This window comes from Poecilia formosa, unplaced genomic scaffold (assembly GCF_000485575.1).
Source record: "Poecilia formosa unplaced genomic scaffold, Poecilia_formosa-5.1.2 Scaffold151, whole genome shotgun sequence".
In the NCBI taxonomy this organism is placed as follows: Eukaryota; Metazoa; Chordata; class Actinopteri; order Cyprinodontiformes; family Poeciliidae; genus Poecilia; species Poecilia formosa.
Window position 1 is genome coordinate 808,410 of NW_006800090.1, and position 13,740 is coordinate 822,149.

Genomic DNA, 13,740 nt, shown 5'->3' on the forward strand with positions numbered 1-13,740 from the left:
ACTTGCTAAAAGCTATGCTGGTTGTTGAAACACATGTTTGGGTCCTGTGGAAGCCAGACTCTCGCTGTTTTAAAGCACAAAAGCTGTGGAACATAGCAGGAGCCAGAGCTGTTTTCAGAAGTAAAACCACCGGTATGTTTGTGGAGGCAGTTAAAAGGTTTATTATACAGAGAAAGTCCCTAACAAAAACTAGATAGAGAGAAGAGAGGCACAGTATTAGATGAACGTTTTCTACAACTGAGGTACTAAAATCACAGATTTATAAAAGTATTTAATCCATTTTTGCTAAAGCTGCTCTGATAATCCTGATAAATGGTATTTAACAAGAATTTAGACCCCAATCCATTGAAATATCATTGATTTTAGTAATTCAGTTCAAAAACACATATTTCCAATGTGTTTAGTTCTGCTAGTTTTGGCTCACAGTTAGTAAAAATCCCCAAATTTCTCAAAAAAAGTCATATGGGACCAATAAGAGCATTTTTATTACAAAAAGGTTACGTTATGGTCTTGACACAACAAGGGTAAGTCACAAAATGTCCTTGCTAAGTATCTATTTACAGAACATTGTGTCCAAGGATTGAAACTGAAAGTTGAGTGGAAGGAAAACGGTTGTAGAGGAAGGCACACATGCAAAAGAGATAGCAAGTCCTTATAGTACGTAGATATATCCAGGACATGAGCAACGGTGCATTCTTTGTTAAACAACTAAAGCACAATGACAGAACATCTGATTACCCAAACTACAAATAAAAAACACTGAACTGTTCTGCTCTGTGGTCCAAAGTCATCTTCTTTATTTAGGCTATTTGAGGTCCAGTGTGAAGTTTCCACAGTCTGTGATGAGTGGCGTTGATGAAGCCCACAGTCTGGGCTTCGCTAATGTCACCAGTTCCAGACTTGCCTCCATGTTATGTTGCATAAATTCAACAAATAATGCAAAAGGAACAAAGCATTGAGATCATATGATGTACAGTTCTGGAATGAAAAACGCATTAATTGTCTTCTATTTATTTGGGTCATTTTCGAAGAATTGAACTGAATTGAAAAAATGAACTTTTTAATTGAGTCAAAGCCACCGAATCCTTTATATACGGGTTTGATTAAATGTAAAACGTTTGTCTTAATGTTGTAATAAAAGCTAATGGATTCTAATAAAACACATGAAACAAAGTACTGTTGTTTCCCAAAGCAGTAAACTGAGTTTCTGTACTAACTTTCTACAGTAAGTGAAGAAAAAGAGCTGAACTGCTTCTAATTTATAAAAAAAACCATTAGGAATTAGATAGTTTCATAAAATCCATTACTGCTGCTTATGTTTCGCAGCTGTGCTTGGGAAACTTTTGTGACATTTTTGTTTCTTTTAGGTACCTTTCCCAGGAATACGGTGCTGAAAGCTGCCAGCACGTAGCAGTGCGTATGTGCTGGACGGTCCCTGCGCTGTTTTTCTAACAAATAGTTGAGGGTTTCTGAAACTAGAGTAGGACTGGAGCCAGCCCTGTCATTCCTTTGGCGCGTGCCAACTTTTTACTAAACATTTCTACCCCCGTTTTTTTCCAGCAAGAGAGAGAAGGAGAGAGAGAGGAAAGAGAGTGGGGGGGAAGGTTGTGGTGGTTGGAGAGCCTCAATGCTATCATTCTTTGATTCTGTTTGAATCTGGCCGCATGTGAGCAGGAAAAGGAGCCGAACGTGCTTCCTGAATGTTTCAGGGGGGAAAGCGCTGTAATAAGCAAGGGGTGGGCGGTTAAAAATAACTGGGCTATATAAGCTCTGAGACCAGGGCAGGATCTCAGTCAGCCTCAAACTCCCACTGACTCTTGTTCAGTCAGGATGTCCAGCAGGACCGCCGCTGCCTCTCTCACGCTGTTTTTCCACGTACGCCGGAGTGCATGAGGCTGAGGTGTCCAAAGTGATGAAGAGCTTGCTGAAATGACACAGACGTGAGGCATGCCAGGGTTCATTAAATGAAATTAAGCAGTTCAATGTTAGACTGACAACCTGAGGTTTCATCATGGAGAACATGAGTCCTCCTGCATGATGAAACATTACAACACTTTGGAGCAAGTACTTGGACGAAAACACTTTTTTTTATCATTTAAAACCTTTACAGTGTTGAGAAAAAGCAGGGTTTCCCTCAGGGTCTTATAAGCCTGGCGGGCCACCAGGCTTAGCATTAATTTACTTTAGTTTTTGTTTAATGATTGCCTTTTTATTGACTTTATAGTTGGTGTTTAGGTATTACTTTTCTCATCTACCAATAACACATAACTATCAAGTGATATTTTCAAATTTCCTGTCAACTATAAACATGTTTTACCTCAAAAACATGGCGGGCAGCTGAAGGTCTGCCCTAGCACCCCGAGCACTGGGCTTAGCAAGATTTCTGGGGGAAACCCTGAAAAAGTATGTACCCCCTTACAGATTTCTTCTCAAATGTTTCAGATCGTCAAACCAACTTCTCTCATAAAAGTTAACTTGCGTAAATACAAAAAAAAAAGTTTTTAAATGATGATTTAATTCATTTCATTGACAAAAGGTAATTGCCCCTTAGTCCTGGTTGTACTGCCACAGGCAGAAACAGCTGCAGTCAATTAGTCTTTCATTTCCCACTGGAGGAATTTTGATCCACTCTGGTGACTTTTTTAAAAACTCAACCACAAAGGACGGTTTAAGGTCATGACACAACAACTGGATTTAAGTCCAGACTTTGACTAGGCCTCTCTAAAACCTTCATCGTTTGTAAGCGAAGGTGGGTTTCTGGTTTGCTTCAGATTATACTGATGGGTGGACTTTAAGATTTTCTGGATTATTTTTGGACTCCTTATAACAAATCAAAACCACATTTAATTTTTTTTAATCACTTTTATCCAATATAAAATTAGTTTGATCAACTGAAACGGTTAAGAGTTATAAAGAAAACAAAAAAAAAAATCTGTAAATACTTTATGTGCTCTTATAAATCCATCAGATTGACATTTCAGATTAATGTAATTTATCCATTATTCCTTAGTCACTGTTCGATTTAAATATCACACTTCTTTTCTAATTCCTGGAAAGCCACGTTTGCGTTTTTGCTTTGTGTGTGCAGTTTTTAAAGTGAAACCTTAAAATATTTACGCCCAAAACAGAAGTAGATGACCCCTGGCATTTGTTTTTGAGTTATTCACAGAAAAGTTTTTTTTTAGGTCAACCGCATCAAAAAGATAAGAGGATTATTTTGATGGAAAAGGTAGACATAGACTGTTCAGCACTCCAACTACCTGTCATTCTTGTCAACTCTTCAACTTGCTGATAAGTTGGTTAATGCTAAAGATAAGGCAGCAGAAGCAACAATAGAAAGTAGATGTTATAGTTGTGAAATAGTGCGGGTTACCCAATGGTAAAAATGTTGTGCAAATGTCAGTTTAAGGGAAGGATTCTCTGAATTTTCTCTAGAAATGTTGCTCATCCTCATTCAAAGGTTCCGCTGCAGATGGGACTAAAAAACTACACAGGCAGAGGGTCTGAATCCTCACAATTAGCAAGGTATTTGTCCTGTTTCTGACCTTTGACCTCCCTTTGAAGGTGCATCAGTTCTTTATGAAGTGTTTACAAATCTCTCTCTCTGTGTGCAACCTCCACTGAGAACATGTTTTAAGTAAGGCTGCTGCGCTCAGAAAGGCGTCCCACCCATTCTACATCTGAGGCTCTGACTGCTAAAATAAAATTATCTCACCGGTCATGCACATTAATTCACAGGAAGTGACGGCACAGGGTGAAATAAAACCTGGCTCACAAAACGTCATTCAAATTACGGAGAGCTCCCACTTGAGCCGCCAAGTTACTGGGTTTTTTCCCCATCTGAGCTATCCGCAAAGTCACACAATAAGTAATTTGGATTTTTTCATACTATGATTTTTTTCAGATCATCATACATTTTTTACATGCAATTCAATGCTTAAAAGAAAAATCTGTCAATTTAATTTATTAATGGAAAAAATACTATTCAAACCACTTTCTTTGTGTAAAAAAAGGTTAATTAATGAATCTACCTTAATTATCAACATTTATAGGAATAATTTAACTACCTACATCCAGGTCCGATTGCTGCCAGACCTGAAGAAACATCTAAACATCGGTGTAGTAACGTGATGGTGTGTGAGGTTCACTCCACAGACATAATATATTCCTAATATCTTAATAATAATATAGCTTATATTATGTCTATGGTTCACCCTTGAACATCTGCGGACGAAGTAGGCGTTTCCAAAAGAAGGCTTTCCTCAATAGCCGCACCTGATTGGACGAATAAAATCAGGCGCAATACGATTGGACGAGCAAGTCAGCGTAGGCGTTTCTACAGGAAACGAAATTAACGTATTCGATTTGACTTTTTATTTTCTTTTAAATATCGCTAGCTTACTTCTCTGGCATCGTACTTTCAGTAATTTAATTGGTAAATACGCATTTTAAACCGAGGGCATCAGAAGACTTACTATTTTATCACGTAGATATAATAAAGGCAAGCAGATTATGTTAGCCGGTCCGACATTAGCCACGTTTTAAACTTCTCTTTCCGCCTGTCTTAACACAGAACATCCGGTTTACATTTCAAAATAAGAGCATTGAGATGAATCACGCTGTTCACTCCTGCTAACGGTAGCTATTTTCGGAGATGTTTCAATAAATATTTAAATGTTGATTAAATTTTATAAAGAACAAAATCTGTTTTGGTTGCTGAAATTACTTGAAACTGACATTAGTAGTTGAAAATCAATAATAAATAAATAAAAATTTAATTATTCAAAAATAATGTTGCTTAAATTAACCCTTAGCCAAAAGATTGTATCCATAACTTCTCATTTTCTTGTACAACTTTTTAAAACAGTCACTACAGATGAGTGATTTCTAGAAGGTTTCTGTAGGTTTTTGGTAACTGGAACTAGCCAATCAGTGTCTGCACTGTAGAAACACCTACACTTTAGAAACTTCAACTTTGAGACTGCGGATAATCCCCTCTTCTTGACAGGCTCAAAAAGAAAAAAAAAAAAGAAAATGGTGCAGGTTCCTAGTCAAAGTCAAGACTTAAATCTAATTTCCAATGCTTGGGCCTGACTTTTAATAGGTTCTTCATGTCTGAAAACCTTAAATTGTGAATGAATTACAGCAGCTGTGTTGTGATTCTGTGTAGGTGCATCGTTGCCAAATGAATGAAACTACATGGGATCAAATTGGGTGTTTGAACATAAAAAAGATACTGGAATGTTTAAGAAAATATTAGTGAGGAGGTATATAGTCTAATTTTGACACAATAAATTTACATTTTCCCTTAAAATATACTCATACCATGATACAGCTACCACCGTGCTTGCAGTTGGTTTGGGGAACTCCTTCAAACATTTCTTGATAGCTTAATCTTCAAATATGTGCTCAAATTTTTTTGTTTAAAAAAATTAAGTTATATGTTGAATAGTCATTCCATACTTTAAATGCATCATTCAAAGCCTGAAATTATTTTGACATCAACATCCCAGATGACTGTATAGAAACTTCTGATCAGTTTAAAACTCCTTCATGACTAGTGTTAAAGCTATTCTATTAGTTGTACGTGATGAAGGAGCTGCTGACACACAGCAAACAAAAACTTCTCACTTAACCTCAAGAAATATCTAAAATATTGCTCAAGAATCTTTGAGTAAAACAGATCTGGGTTGGTTAATAAAACAAGATGACAGCAAGAGTTCAGCAAGAGATTAAGTTCCCCAAATTCGAACTATAGAGCTTTTTAAAGTACTCAAGGTAGTTGTGCAAAAGGGGAAGTGAGAGTGCTCACTCTCACTAGTAGCAAACAGAGGAGGGTTGTGGCAAAAACTGGGGTCAGACTCAGCGGTCAGGGGTTCGACCATCAGGCCGGCCAAATAAAAAAACTGTTTCCTGTCAGGCCTTACTGGACTCCCCCTGTGTGACGCACTTTCCACTGAAAACTCAGTGCAGATCAAGCATCAGGATGTGGAAACCAAACAGCTGCACTCACAGAGTTTACTGGCCATGTTGGACATGACAGGCTGATGACAGGTGATGCGTCCGTCACGTGGATGTGAGCAACACGGACGAGCCCAGGTCAGCAATGCATCATGGCTGCACGCCGTACCTGCAGCAGCAGCAGCAGGCACATTCATTCTGTTTCACTTTATAGGCTGACTCTGTTTCACTTCCTCTAATAGGTTTTTATATCTTTATATAGAAACTTTTCAATAATTTCTGGAATAAACAAAAGGCTTTGGAAGTCAAACGTTTAAACAATTTTACAACGATCCAACAGCATTGAACGTACTTGAACAATTAGATATTTCAATTTTAACAATACTCAGAAAATTAATACAGAAACATGTTTTAAAAAATGCTTTTGTTCACGAGGAATACACTTAACACTGAATAATATTTTGATGTTTCATATTTAGAACATCATTACTCAGCATTTTGCAGACATTTAATTTGGTGTGTTTCTGTTGAAGTGAGAATGAACTTGTAACATCAGAGGCCTTCAAAAAGACGCCTGCAGCAGCTTGGGAGACTGGCAGGGGATTTAAAGAAGTTTCAAAAGAGAAAATCAGATACTTTACTTTACGGAAATAGCTGCTAAAAAACCCAGGTCTGGCTTTTTACCCTTAAAGCAGATTACAAGATGCTAAAACAAGTGTCCAAAAATCCAAAAATGTCACTAAAAGATGTAAAAAAAAAAAAAAAAAAAAAGGCCCTCATAACGGTGACGTGAAAATGCACAGCCAACATTTAAAAAAGTGCTGTAAGAAAAAAAAACCACGGAGAGCAGAGAAAAGAGACAGTAAAACATCTGAAATAATGTTCATTGGACAAATGAAGCTAAAATAAGGAATAATTAGAGTATTCCAATTTAAAAAAAAAAAAGAAAAACACACTTGTTGTAAAACATGGAGGAAAAAGTGTTGTGGTTTGGGATGTTATGTATCGCCTGAGCAGACCAATGGTGTCCTGTTTCATTAGATAGAAAACCATGTTTTTCTTAATATAATTTAACAAAAATACAAGGTTAATCAACTATTTTGTGTATGGACAAATACATCACTTTAATTTCCAGACATAGAAAAATCTGATTAATCATCACTTAAATATAGAAATATTTAATTTCTACTATTATTATCCTTTCCACAAGAGTTTAAATATAAATTTTAACATATCCTTGGGGAATTTATTGAGGGTCATCTTTTAGTATTTATTCATTTTATGTGAATATTATTAACATTGATCTAGATATACATTGTACTCTTAAAAATGCATTTTGGATTGAAGCTCGGGCTTGAAATGAGTTTCCAGAGCAAACAGACAAAAATAAGTCGTGCAGCAGCAGGCAATGAAACGGTTTTCCTGCTGACCAAACAACTCTTCCATCCTCTTCCTCGTCAAAAACCAGATTCCTCTGCAGAAATAGCAACAAGCGGACCAGTGAGTCGATTGTTGTGATGCAAATGTAGCCCCAATTGACACCGCGTTCCCCTTAAAAGTCCGCCATTTACACCTGAAAGAGATGTTACCTAAATCATGTTTACATCACGAGAGGTTCCAGTGTGAAAAAGCGCGATGAAAACCGATTCAGACGATCCTGGCGCCTGTTTGGACAAGCCCGCTGTGAGGGAACAAAAAGCCATCTTCCATTAATGATAATGAGCCGAGAGCAAGACGCGCCAAGCAGGTGGATGAGACACTGCTAATGGCCGCTCTCCCTACACTATAAAAAGAGAATTAGCACAGTATTAAAGGCAAGTCCTTAAAATGCTCTTGTTAACACTGGGGAACAGGTCTTACCTGAAACTTTATAAAGAAACTAAAAGCTTAATAACTAAAACACAATAAAATAAACAGAAAGAAAAATTGTTTTGCAATTAAATGACGAAATAATAATGGTCTACACTGCAAAAAAAGCCCCTCCCAAAAAAGGAAACAAGACCTTTTAAAAACAAAAATCCGGAAGTAATGAATTAAAAAAAACTTTTAACCTGCCGAAAAAACAAGGAAAAAAAGTTTTTTTCCTCATTTCAAATGAGCTAAGATATTTTCACTTGAAACTGGATCAAAAATACTTTTGCCAAGTTGATATAGTCATTGTAACCCAAACATGAAAAATAAAGAGAGCAAATGAGGTCGTCTTCAGCGTTAGTGCTGTCTAAAACTATAACTTTAATTATCAAAAAAGTATCTAATGCTGGAATTTTACAACTAGTGAGCCTAATGTATAGAAAAAACAAATATAGTTCATTATTTTTTTATGGATTGGTAGCAAGTTTGACTTTACCATTCGCACTGTGGCTAAACAAGTTGAAGTTGGACAAATTTAATTCTTGTACTCGCAGACTTGCAAGGTTTGTTGGCGTGACAGTGATTGTTAATACAACCTAAACTTGAAAAACAAGGTTAGCTAACAGCTGAATGAGCTTTGGTTGTAGCCTAAGCAAACTGTTTAGTAGGATTTGCTACCCAGAAAGTTTTATGCCATCAGTGAACATTATACAAAGAAGCTAACGCTAACCGTGGTTAACGCTAGTTACAATCTCATTACCCAAAAAGCAGCTAATGTTGCTACCATTAAGCAAAACAAACATAGTTGAGCGGAAATTATTTTTTAATCAATTGCTAGCAAGCTGGACGTTAGCATTAGCGCCGTAGCTACAGACAAACGGCGTCACAATCATTTATCAATTGTTAAACAATATTATTTTTACACACTTGTATGTTTCTTTATAAATAAAATAAGTTTCATAACTAACACTAATTTCCCTGCATTAAAAATGTCTTCAGATGCTTTTGTGTTGTCTCATCATTGCGTAAGTACAGAAAGCCATTTTTCTTCCAGATCTTTCCTCGCATAACTTCAGATTAAATAAAACCTAATTAGTGTACACCTGAAAGCCTCATTCCTGTGGGGTAATGATTACACGAACAACTGACAGCTTATAAATGATGCTGTTAGTGCGTCTTGTCCTGCGGCGGTTTCTGTCATCAGACTTGTTCTTCTGCGCATATTACGTAAGTATCTATGGTTGCTATACAGGCTGTCTGTTTGTCCTGAAACATTTTTTTTTTACAAGGTGGGTTGGCGCTTTCTGCGTCAGCATCCTCTTATAGGGCTGCTCCGCCGTGCCTGTCACACAGCACACTGAGCCCGGCAGCCCGCACTGCTTTATAAAGCGCTAAATTTACCAAACTTTACGTTGTTTCCTGAGCTCTCACAATTGGCCAGGCGATCTCCGCTTGGAGAGTTATAAGGTCGGGGAGGACCTCCTACCACTTTTAAACTTGTGTTCATGTGTTTGAAGCGCAGCTGTGGAGAGAGGGGGACACCGTGAAAGTACCTTAAACTCTGGCGCGGCTGCCGCTCCGCTTAACTTTAACCAAAAATAATAAGTTTTAGTGTTATTTCACCCTAAACGATGGCCTTGTCAGGAGTGATGCTGCCCTCATTTTCGACGTTCTCGAACCAAAGAGAAAAAAGCTGGGAAAATGTAAGTTTTCACTCATCTTGCAGGATGTTTTTAAATACTTAAACTACTTTTTTTATGCGCTAAAGAAGCAAGAAATGCGAGATTTAACTTGTAAAAATGTATTTCTAATGTCTAATTCTTATTTTATTTTTTTCCCCCGCAGAGGTGGAAAGGAGACATGGACAAACTCCCACCTACAAGTTGCTCCATGCTTGAACTGGTACAAACCCTGGACTGTCAGAGCAAAAAGGACGACGAGGATCTGAGCGATTTCTTGGATCTGGATTTTATTCTCTCCAACACAACCGGATCAGACAGCACGGTGGAATACGTTGGCACAGCTGATCCCAACATGTACACAACAACCGGGAACTCCGTGCCGCAGTATCCCGCCGAGGACCACCGCTCTCCGCCTCCTCCCTACGGTGCCAGCCTCATGACGGAGCTGCTCCGCTCCGATGGACCCGCCGGCTACGGCGTAACGCGCAACCCCGGCGTTCAAGGGAGATTTTTCGTCAACACGGCGCCGTTCCCCCGCCCGGACAACATCAAAATAGAGCCAGCCATGGACAGCTACGGCCCCGTTATGGGCATGGTCCCTCAGAGCTGCAGCAAGATCAAGCAAGAGGGCAACGTTTCGTGCATGATGTCCTTCGAGCAGCCCCGGGTGGCCATCTCCCCGCGGGCGGCCAGCAGCATGACCCCGCCGCTGAGCCCCGACGACCAGCAAGCCACGGACTGCCAGGCTCAGCTGTGCTTCCAGCAGAAATACCACACGGCGGCGTCCTTCCAGCACCACCCGCAGGCCCCGCAGATGCAGATGCCCTACCACGCTCCGCACCCCGGCTTCGGGATGTACGACGAGGGTCTCAGCCTGCAGCCCGCGGGCGCGCAGAGGGTGATGCTCACGCCGCCCTCGTCCCCGCTGGAGCTGCTGGAGTCCAAGCCCAAGAGAGGGAGGCGTACGTGGCCGCGGAAGCGCACGGCGACGCACACCTGCACGTTTGCCGGCTGCGGTAAAACCTATACCAAGAGCTCACACCTGAAGGCACATCTGCGAACTCACACTGGTACGTTTCCTCTCCCTCTCCTCCTCATCACTTTACAGCTTTTGTGCGCAAATTACGCACGATGATCCAAACATAAAACTCCTACTAATAGCACTCCTCTTGTTTTTCTTCCACGCAGGTGAGAAGCCATACCACTGCAGCTGGGAAGGCTGCGGGTGGAAGTTCGCCCGCTCCGACGAGCTGACCCGTCATTTCCGTAAACACACCGGACACAGACCCTTCCAGTGCCACCTGTGCGAGCGCGCCTTCTCCAGGTCTGACCATTTGGCGCTTCACATGAAGAGACACATGTGAAGGAGCTCAGCAGAGGACTTTGGGGTGTTCACAAAGGGGGGATTGTATTATTTTGTATTGTGATTCAGCTGTATTTTTTATTTAAAATGCTCTCCATGTGGCCAAATTCAGTTTTTTTATATAAATACATATAAAATATTGAATTAAAACATTTTAGTGTATGTTTTTTTTCTAATAATGTAGCTGGTACTACTTTGGTTGTATAAAGAAAGCTTTAGAAAAGCTTTGTTTGCTTAAGAGCAGGCAGACCAAGAAGGGGCTGGCCCTGTATATACTACTCTTCCTTGACAGAACTGGAACGCTGTGTTTGACACAAAAGTGCCTTTCTATGACTGTGCTACTGTAAAACTCTTTGTAACAGAACGACGTGGCCAAAAAATGTAAATGTTCTTGTTGACAGGGGTAAAATGCACATACAGTTGCCTAACAAGCGCAGAGACAATGTTTTATTTAAACTGCCTCATGTGTCTGAACTGCCTTTTTGACTTATTTTAATCCTATTTGGAATTTCTTTTCTTCTTCTCTGTGTGAAACTCTTGGATCCAGCCCCTCTGTACACTATCAGGGCTTGACGTCCTGTGCATTATTTTTTACTTAAATTTATATAAATAAGTACAAGGATTTTATACTGTAAAAAATGTGTATTTATTGTAAATATTAAAAAGAACAGATTTGAAAAAAATAATTCTCTGACTGGTGAACTTAGTCATTTCAGATCCACCTTGCTCACTCGTTTTTGATTAACCACATCCACCCACTCAATACGGTTTCACAACTGTGCTTGAAAATAGGCGCACCCAGCAGAGCTGCAGGTTACCCTGTCACCCACATAAGTAAATACACGGCTCGCCATAGAAGATGCTGACTTTTAAAACTGGAGGGCAACTCGATTTCCAGTGATGTTTTGCAGCTGCAAGACAGAGAAGGGTAGCCGCTTGTGGGCTTAGCCTATAAATACAAACACTCCATTTTCATAATTACAGAGTGAGGCCAGGAGCCGTCTGGACAGAGGGGCACAGCAAACCCTCATCAGGGAGCCCTTAGACTCCCTTTCAGATGGGTAGAAATTATAGTAGGACATCAAAGCGCCTTAATACTACAATTACACACAGTCGCTCTGCACTACAGTTTCAAAGTATCCAGGTCCAGGCTTCATATTATACATACGGTGTCAGTGAGCATTTGTATCTCCTGCATGAAGGCCTGCATTGAGAGCGTGTATCAAAGCCAGATGGCAGCTGTGAGAAGATAGATGACTGCTTTCAAAGCTTCTTCACCTGAAATTCAATGTAAGAAAAGCCCCAAAAACAGCATTTCAAACAAGTAATATGAAACGTTTCCATCGACATGTAAAAATTTACAATATATATATTTATATATATATTTTTTTTTTTTTAAAAGGGGAAGTGCCTACTAGGTCAAAAATATCTACAGTGAAAGATGCAAATGTATCACTCTCATTTCACTTTTTTAGTTCCAATTTTATTGCATAAACTCTAAAATAGAAATAAATATCTTAAGTAAGTTGCAACAGGTGGAGAGTAAATAAAATCAATTTCTTCAGACCATCTCACTGCAGTTTTACTGCTGCTTGACAAACATCCATAAAAATACAGAGAAAAGGAGAGAAGTTGACACACTGGACACTCATTGTGGGTGTAAATATATTGAATTGAGGGTTTTATTTTTATTTTATTTTAGAATATAAAAACACTAATGAGTTTTAAAAACAAGATTTGGGTGCAGAAGCTTGAATTTATTGTGGATTCTCTCTGATCTAATCAGGTATACATGCAGAATTAAATCCCCCAACTAATGTTTACTTAAGTATTCCTTACTGTCTGCACAGTGCAGCTTTGCAGCAGGAAGGTTCTGGGTTTGACTCTCTCTGGATGTTTTCCCAGCTCTCTCTGGGTACTCTGGCTTCCTCCCACAATCAAATGCACGACAGGTTAAAGGTCAAAATTGTCTCTAGGAATGAGAGTTTGCACATGGTTCATCTTATGTGTCTCTGGTTCATCCTATATTGAGTCTTGTCCAAATGTCGCTTCAAATTAAATATCCAAACAGTCAAAAACCCCAGAAAAACAAACAAAAAAAAAATCTGACCTTCTTTTCATCAGAATTTGATTAATTTAGATTTAAATTTTTGAGATCAGCAGACACAGGAGAAGTGACTTGACTGACAGATTACTGCATCCTTGGTGCACAAAGGAGCATAACCGCAGATCCTTACTTTAAACCATCACTGCTCCCAATAAACTCAGTCTGAGTTTACATTCCTTCTGTAACTTGTACAAAATTTTTTAAAAATAAATTCTGTTGCTGCTTTCTGTGCACAAATAGACACTTATTCTACATTCTGAAAAGCCATAGTCAGTTGAAGATTTCTTTGGATTTGAATTTGCTACTTTAATTAGTGGTGCACCGATTGTAGTTTTCTGACAGATCACCTGCCAATTCTGATTTTTTTTTTGTTTAAAATGTTGCTAAATATAGAAAGAAAGTTGCTGAGTTGGCAACTGTTGTCAACTTGAAAGATGCAGACATGACCCGGTGGATCGACATGTCAGTCTCTCTCATGGCGGCAAAAAACTGTTTTATCAGAATGAAAAAGGAAAAACTAAAAATATAAAAACCATGAAATTCAAGCCAGTGATGAGAGCATGCAAACTTGTGGGCGACACCTTCACTGTAAAAAATAATTTTAGTTTTTACAGTGGAAGCACTGGAGAAAAACTCGATGAGGTTCAGTAAAGAATGTGCTAATATGAAGTCATGGCAGCTTTTTAAATGTTATTTAAAAAAATACAGATAAAGGACAACTATAAAAAATAAGCTTAATATAGATACAGCTGGTTGTTTATTTGGCCTCAAGACAA

At 39.0% G+C, this 13,740-nt stretch overlaps 1 protein-coding gene across 1 annotated transcript; it reads left to right on the forward strand.

The window, feature by feature from the left end:
- Positions 1–9,143: 9,143 nt before the first annotated feature.
- On the forward strand, positions 9,144–11,484 carry klf2b (Kruppel like factor 2b). Its single transcript, XM_007563789.2, has 3 exons — positions 9,144–9,515; positions 9,658–10,564; positions 10,683–11,484. The coding sequence occupies exons 1-3, from the start codon at positions 9,444–9,446 to the stop codon at positions 10,856–10,858; spliced, it is 1,155 nt and encodes a 384-aa protein (XP_007563851.1). The 5' UTR covers positions 9,144–9,443; the 3' UTR covers positions 10,859–11,484.
- Positions 11,485–13,740: the final 2,256 nt, after the last annotated feature.